The 8,505-nt window shown below is 39.5% G+C and overlaps 2 protein-coding genes across 2 annotated transcripts in view; both read left to right on the forward strand.

Annotated features, from left to right (window-relative positions):
- The first annotated feature begins 311 nt into the window (after positions 1–311).
- Positions 312–1,719, forward strand: LOC134076888 (ferritin, middle subunit). Its single transcript, XM_062532172.1, has 4 exons — positions 312–597; positions 844–990; positions 1,114–1,239; positions 1,399–1,719. The coding sequence occupies exons 1-4, from the start codon at positions 493–495 to the stop codon at positions 1,552–1,554; spliced, it is 534 nt and encodes a 177-aa protein (XP_062388156.1). The 5' UTR covers positions 312–492; the 3' UTR covers positions 1,555–1,719.
- Positions 1,720–7,534: 5,815 nt separating this feature from the next.
- The window catches only part of syt5a (synaptotagmin Va), a 6,638-nt gene continuing 5,667 nt past the window's right edge, over positions 7,535–8,505 (forward strand). The window contains exon 1 of the mRNA XM_062532173.1: positions 7,535–7,585. The gene's annotated coding sequence lies outside the window, so the exon portion shown is untranslated. The remainder of the gene's footprint in view (positions 7,586–8,505) is intronic.

Here is an 8,505-nt window from a genome sequence, read left to right on the forward strand (position 1 = left end):
ATATAGGCTATATATCTTTCAAAGGAAAAAGTTAGCCTAACAACGTGCAATAATGGAAAATGTAGCCAACTAAACCTATTAGGCTTTGCTGCATCATCATCTCATAATAAACTGTTGTCTTAATTGAATCAAATATATCTGTTAAAGATCTTAAATTGCAGATTCATCATGTCACGTCAGCAGTCTAGCACAGTTGCGCTTTATACCCATTTCTTAGTTTACGAGTGAGGCTGTTTTTGATTGGCTCCTTCTGATGCCGTCGTTTCTAGTGACGCAGCTTATTTGGAACAATAAATAAGCAGGAGCGTAACTGCCATTTTATCATTTCGGAGAAGACGCAAAAGGAGGTTCTTGCTTCAACAGTGCTTGAACGGAACTTCTTCCCTTCGTCTGAGATTTCGCTGCATCTGCTGTATTTAGCTTACATTTGAATAATAAATTCTATTTTTTTACGGATCATTTTGATAGTAAAACAAGGACAAAATTGCCGAAATGGAGACTTCTCAGGTTCGCCAGAACTACCACCGTGACTGCGAGGCAGCCATCAACCGCATGATTAATATGGAGTTGTTTGCTTCATACACCTACACCTCGATGGTATGTCTAAAGTTAAAACTGTCCAACCCTTCCTTTGTTGCAAATGTTTTCATTGAATTACTGATGTCGCAATGTTGCAAGTAGTCCTGATGGCGTTGTCTATTGGTTGCGTCGTAAACAAACCAACCCATGTGCGTGCTTAATTTACTAATTGGGAACGAATGCATGGCTGACTTTCTTGGTTTGTTCAGGTCTCACAACACTTTACCTGTATTATTAACTGCCCTTTTCCCTTTGAATGTTCAGGCATTTTATTTTGACCGTGACGACGTCGCACTTCCGGGATTTTCTCACTTCTTCAAAGAGAACAGCGATGAGGAGCGCGAGCATGCGGATAAGTTGCTGTCCTTCCAGAATAAAAGGGGCGGGCGCATTTTTCTCCAGGATGTGAAGGTCAGTGTTGTTTACCTCAAAACATTGTGCAGTAATGTTTGATTTGTCTAGTCCCTCTCCTTGAACTGTATTTGTTTATCCAAGAGGTTCATTCCCTTCATGTTTATTCTACACCCACTACAGAAACCAGAGCGTGATGAGTGGGGCAGTGGACTAGAGGCTATGGTGTGCGCTCTGCAGTTGGAGAAGAACGTCAACCAGGCCCTCCTGGACCTACACAAGATCGCCTCTGAGAAAGTGGATCCACATGTAAGTTTAAGTTGCTGTCCCAGAACCATGTCCTCTCATTGACTATTGTGCACATAATCTCATGTGATCTCCGTGGCATCATTGTTGAACAATATTTTTAGTACAGCATGCCAGGACTTGCCCATACTTACTGTATATCTTTTTCTATCCACTCATTAGCTTTGCGACTTCTTGGAGTCCCATTACCTGGGTGAGCAGGTGGAGGCCATCAAGAAGCTGGGCGACCACGTCACCAACCTCACCAAAATGGATGCTGCCAACAATAAAATGGCAGAGTATCTGTTTGACAAGCACACTCTGGGTGGCAAAAGCTAAACGAGATGCTTGATCTGTAATGTGGCAGTCTGCTGGGTTAATGATTAATCTGCCATTACCAATATGACAACCACTCCCGCTGCTGATGCAGGATGATGGCTGCCTTACAAAATAATTTTAAACTGCAGTTTTCAATCTGATGAAGAAATAAACATTTTGAGCAGATTTCTTTGTATGCATTTTTCTGTTCCCTAGTCAACCTTATCTTGCATGTTTCTGTCTAGGTGTATGTTTGGGTTTTGGAACCACAATTTAAAAAATATTTGTAGATTCTCCAGTTCTTGCATGCCATGCAGTAGGTCTACTTGCTTTGCGTAGGCTACTATGAGTAACATAAGTTACTGAGACCTGATTACATAACTGATTGTGAGCCTAATAAAACTGGTGTTTAAATGATTTTCTGTACCATGTTGTACAGGGAAGCTATAGGGGAATCATGTATCATAATGGTAGGGAGTGACCTGGAGAACTTTTAGTGTGCGGATGTGTGGGGCGTTCATCCTACTCCTAATGGTGGTTAACCTTTAAGTTGAGAGGAGGGGGTACGACAAATTAAAATAACAAATACCTTGACCTCAGATACGTAGTTTGTTTCACATTGCTGTCAATAAGGCTTAGTTCACACTGGCAGTCGAAATCGGATGTCTTGCTATCCGATCAGAACCTGATCTATCTGACTGACTGTTCTCATTGCATATGGCAAGTGATCACATCTGATCACATCCGATCTTGGCGTGCAATGCCCAGATCCGATATAAATTACACACACCTGGATTCATTAGGTAGAGTTGTACACAACCAAGTCGTCATGGATGAAAGTGGATTTATATTTTATATTTTCCAACTTATTATGCGTAGCCGCGGCGCAAATACCTCGTCACCCTTAACGTTACAGTTTTCTATGTTTCACCATAAAATGATGACGTTGGTTTTTGTTTTGCTGGTAGCCCTGGCGCACGCGCTGAATCAATCAATCAATCACTTCCGTCACTCAGGATTACGTTGCAATTGTTTGTCGCAGTGCAAATGACGAAAGGGGCACGTTGAAATCCTTTTTTTTTTTTTATTTTTTTTTATTGTTTACAAAAATCAGCATACAGATTATAACAAACGGGCTACAAATCATCAGCACAAAGAGGACATTATATCAGTACATATACATATAGTTCTGTCAGCTTTTTGGCTGTTGAGTCCAATAATAGTGTCCATATAGAATTTGACTTCGTGTTTAAAGGCTGCAAAACAAGGTTTCCCTCCCAACCATTTACGTTTATGTATATGAAACTTTCCCAGTAGCAAGAGTAGATTTATAGTGAAAACACAATTTTTATCAATGTCTGCAGTCTCATAAAAAAATATAACATGCTTTTTTTGAAGGGTGACATTGCATGACCACACAGTATTAAACATATTTTCCAATTCTACCCAAAAAAACCTTGAGTAGATACATTCGTAAAATAAATGACATACAGTTTCAAGCACACAACCACAGAAAACACACATATCAGGTATATCATCCCTGTATCTTTTTAATAAAGAGTTGGTGGGGTAAAAAAGGTGGATTATCTTGAAAGAAATTTCTTTGATTTTATTAGTTAGAACATATCTATTGTAATAAGACCAGACCCTATCCCATTGAATATTGTCAAAGATGCCATCCCAATAACTTTTACAGCGAGGTGTTGCCGGGTGAAGTATTATCTGTCTTAACCATTTATTGTTACATTTTCTGTCTTTTATGTTAATACCATTCAATAAAATATCTGTCTGTAGAGTTGATTGCACAGAAGTTCTAGAACCTAGCAATCTCAAAAAACCGTCAGGCAGTGCAGCAAAGACAATACTGTATTCTCTAGGGGGTATTGGAATAGCAAACTTGTTTAGAAATTCATCGTAAGACAAATATTGGCCATTCATATTGATTAATTGAGAAATAAAAATAATTCCGCTGTTTACCCACTTTTCATTAAATATTGATTTATGTTTATACCTGACAAGTTTGTTGTTCCATATTAAGTGTTTATGTGGTGAGAAGTTGTGCTTGTATGTGAGAAGCCAACATAAAAGTGCCTGCCTATGAAAATTGGACAGTTTAATAGGGAGTTTAGTAATATCAAAATTACACTGGAGCAAAAACTCTATTCCACCAACTTTCTCAAAAATGAGATTTGGAATTAGAAACCATATCTTGTTTTTATTTTTAACGTAATCCTTGATCCAGTTCACTTTGAAAATTATATTTGAAGAATGAAAATCTAGAACGTTTAGGCCTCCCTGATCATATGAGTTGCCTATGACCCGTTTATTAAGATAGTGAGGTTTGTTCCTCCAAATAAAATTAAATAAGGTAGAGTCAATCTCTTTAGACACCGTCTTAGGAACATCTAACACTCTAGCGGGATAAACTAAACGAGACAAGCCTTCAGTTTTGGAAAGGAGTATGCGACCTTTGATAGATAAGTCACGCATCAGCCATAAATTAAATCTACTTTTAATTTTTGGGATGAGGGGATGGAAGTTATACTGCATTCTTTCTATCTGATTTTTGCAAATTACGACACCTAAATATGTAACTTTATCTGTAACTGGAATGCCTTCAATTTCAGTTATAGATACATCATCTTTTAGAGGGAAAAGAGCACATTTCTTAAGATTTAAGTGTAAACCAGATATATTTGAAAATTCCTTGAGACACTCAATGACCTTCTTGACCTGCATTTCATCTTTGAGGAAGATAGCCGTGTCATCAGCTAGCTGACAACATTTTATTTCCCTTCCCATTAAGTTAATGCCTTGGAAAGAGTTGTTATATAAATGTAGAGTCAATATTTGCATAACTAAAATAAACAAAAATGGAGCCGCAGGATCTCCTTGCTTTATACCTCTAGATATGTTGAATCTATGAGTAGAGCCCCCTGGAAGTTTCACTGAACTATTGCAATCATTATATAAAGTTTTTATTGCATTCTTAAAGAAATGGCCAAAACCAAAAAAATCCAAAACATCAAATAATGTGTTATGCTTAACAGTATCAAAAGCTTTATATATGTCTATGAATAATATAAAATTATTATCTGTTAAGTGCTCCCTATAATCAATTAAGTCTAAAATTAATCTAAGGTTGTCACTTATAAGCCTTCCTTGCATAAATCCAGATTGACATTCATCTATAATTGAGGGTAAACATAACTTAAGGCGCTGTGCAAATATATGAGCAAATAGTTTTGCATCATTATTAATTAAAGTTATAGGTCTCCAGTTTTCAATTAGTAAGCAATCTTTATTGGCTTTAGGTATCAGGGTAATTAACCCTTGACACATAGAAGGCGGAAGTTTACCAACATCTAAAGCTTCCTTAAACACATTCAACAGAAATACAGCAATATGATCTTGAAAGACCTTAAAAAACTCGCCAGTAAGGCCATCATTACCAGGAGATTTGTTATTTTTTAGCCTACTAATGTTCTTTTTCAGTTCATCTACAGATATATTTTGATCGCATAACTTCTTTTGGATTCGGTCAAATCCTATTCAAGTGGTTCGACTGTTCAGATTGAGTCATATCCGATAGTAAGTGATATTGAAACCACCTCCGTATGTGGTGCGAATCAGCATTGGAAAAATCGTATTTCATGCGGTTTTGTGCCGTTCAGACTACCCAAAATTCAAGCTAGATACAATCCAGATAAGCAAAAAATCGGATTTCGACTGCCAGTGTGAACTAAGCCTTAGTGACTCAATCTAGAGCATGATGAAAGAATGAGTGTGAAATACTAATGAAATAGTGTGTGAAGTGAGATGGGTGGTTTGTAACCATTGGCATCCTATCTAAAACACATCTAGCAGCACATTCCAATCTTGCCGGAGATTCTATCTAGTAGACAAATCCACTAGGGTGCACATAAAGCTCAGAATTTGGGCCTCAAAACAGAATGGGTTTGTTTGTTTTAGCAAAGTAATAAACCATTACACTTGACATCCCTCTAGGGTTAGTTCAGTAGCCTCAACAACCTCAGGCTCCCTAAGTGGAAGACTGGCTTAGATTGACCCATAGGCCTATACTAGCTAATCAAGTTTCTTCAGGGTCACATAAGGCCAGGGTGTGTTTTTATCAGCTACTAAACTCATCAATCTTGTTAATTGGTTCGACATTGATAAAACTATGGATAAGAGGAGATTGAGAAGTTACTGAACTTATTTTGAGATGTGTAATAGTTGCCCTCAGAGATCCATTAACTGCAGTCTTTGAAAGAGTATGTTCTAGAATTGTCAGTACACATGAAAGTCTTTGCTGGGTTTGTCATACCGTTGCAAAGGCTCATAACTCTGTTCATTTCTGCTGTTCTGTCCCCAAAAGGATTACTGAACAGCCTACTGGGCCCAATTTGTCAGTTTATTTCCACAAAACCTGCCAGAAGTCATCATTCAAGGGATTAGTTTTCAACCTTTTTTGTGGCCTAGCATTGCTGAGTTACTAACTATCTGAGGTGGACAGAGGGGCCCTTCTCATGTCTGTGCCCAGGAGCCCAGTGACTCATAATCCGTACTGTACATGATCAGAAAACATAATTAAGAATGTACAAACCAAAATGCTAAAGAGGTGGAATCTATCTCACACTGTAATCAAAAAAAGAACGGAAAAATCATAAACTCATAAACTTATGAAATCAAAAGAAAAGGAGAAGGGTTTACAAAACACTTCACACTCAGCCTCCTTCAGATGGCCTCCACAATTATTTACTCTATTCAGTAAAAATGGAAGTTGAAAAAAAAAGGTGTGAAAAGGTATAACCACCATAAAATTGAGGCTTTACAAACTCTTACACACGCATGCATACGCACACACACTCACACACACGCACGCATGCGCACGCGCGCACACACACACACACACACACACACACACACACACACGCACACGCACACACACGCACGTATGCACACGCACACACACACACACACACACACACACACACACTATTGAAAAGGCCTCCTCCTCTTCATCTCTGTAACTCCCCACCAGAGGCAGTAGGACCGCCCACGAGTGCACCTGTTCCTGCATCCAGTGACCCACTAACATGAACAGGGAGGGAGGAGCAGGGAGTGAAGAGAGCTCGAGAACACAGCACAGCCAGAACTCAACCATCTGTTTGAATCATATACCTATCTGCAATATCCTGAAATCGTCACATGAAAGCAAACACATCTTTGGACAGCACATTCCATGAGATAAAGGGCTGGGATGGGGGCAGAAGGGGTGTGCTGGTAGGATATTCTGTCGAGCAAGAAAGGCCATGCAGAGTGTCCACTGCAAAAGACACAAACATACTGGATAGAACCATTCATGCAGTGTTCAAGTACTGATAGGATTGCCACTGGTGAGTCTTCTCATCACAACTGGGAATATCTGAAAATACCGATGATGCCCGGTGCCCACATACATGTATACCATACAGTGCACATGGCAATCCGATTAGTCGATTGAGATTATACTAGGTCCGCAAGCCCTGTGAAATACTATATGGGAAATTATGGTGCCTGAATTAGATTGGGACGTAGAATGAGATTAGTGATCGACAGACACCACTTCAAAATGAAGAGATTAGGTCCAGTGCAAAGATTAAAGGCCATATGGTTTGAATGTCAGAGGTTATCTCATAGCCTATAGACCTTCCATTCACATCTTCCCTAACCAGCTAAAAAAGAGAGGGAAATAGAACTTGGAATAATTACAGATTGCGACTGACCATACAAACCATGGCTGCAACAGGAGGGAGAGTTAATCCCAGAGATGGTTTGTGCATTCAAATACGATTTGCGTTCCAGAGAAAGAGAGACAGGGAGGAGGGGAGATAAAGATGGCACATCGGGATAGCAGAGATTAAGGAGAAAATAGAGGGAGAGAGAGAGAGAGAGAGAGAGGGTGGGGGCTAGAGAGAGGAGAGAGAGAGGGATGGTGCGCAACAGTCATACTCTAAAGGTGTCTGCAGAGCATCCATAAAAGTGAAGAGAGGGAGGCTGTTTTTGTCGGGTAAGTTTGAATGTGCTTGTTTGACAGATATGGAATTGAAAGAACAAAAATAATAGTTTGATTTAGTCAATTATGTATATTTACAGACTTATCTGTGTAGTGGTGAAGTGATATTTCAATGATAAAATCAAGAGTTACCCGAGAATACAGTGAACGATCATTGAACGCATTTGAAATTGCAGTGGTTTGTTTATTTGATGTTTGGATTTGGTCGCCTGTTCATGGAAATATATTAATTTGCCAGGAATGTAGTTGGCAACGATACAAACTTTCAAACGATGCAAATGTTGAAGTTGTAATCATCATATTTCGCATGGCATGGGAATTTCATGGCGAATTCCATACAGCCTATAGAGCTAGCCCTCTTTCAACTTGTTATTTATACTTTTGAGACGACATGCTCGGCGCGTTAGAGTCATGACAGTTGACTAATCCTTGGATTCTGCGGTTTTCATCTGTTGAGTAGGAAAAAGCGTGATGAGACCAAAATCAATCCGTCCTGCTGTCATTGCGCGCGGCTCGGCTTAAAGCTGCACACGCGAGACCGGCGCTCATGCGTGTTCAAGCCAACCGAACAGACAACTGGCCCCGCTCGTACGGTTACTTAAACCTGTTAATGAACACGCTCTGGTTTTAGTTTTTGAACTTACAGAATATTTGCTACACAGCATTTGTTCATGATTGTGCCATTTTAATTGTTTGCTATTTGTGTGCTGAGGGCAAGCAGTTGACCTTCTAGGCCGTGCTCGAGGAAGATAAGCCACTCAGCCATTCACAGACATCGCTTGTCAACAGTCACGACAGTAGCCTAACACCCACCCTAATGGTTTGATACTGTATCATCCAAATGCGTGAGGGAAGGAGACGACTGTCTAGTAGCTCTCTGGATACTCCATAGTGCTTCACACTAAACTTTTAAC

Source organism: Sardina pilchardus, chromosome 3 (assembly GCF_963854185.1).
Source record: "Sardina pilchardus chromosome 3, fSarPil1.1, whole genome shotgun sequence".
In the NCBI taxonomy this organism is placed as follows: Eukaryota; Metazoa; Chordata; class Actinopteri; order Clupeiformes; family Clupeidae; genus Sardina; species Sardina pilchardus.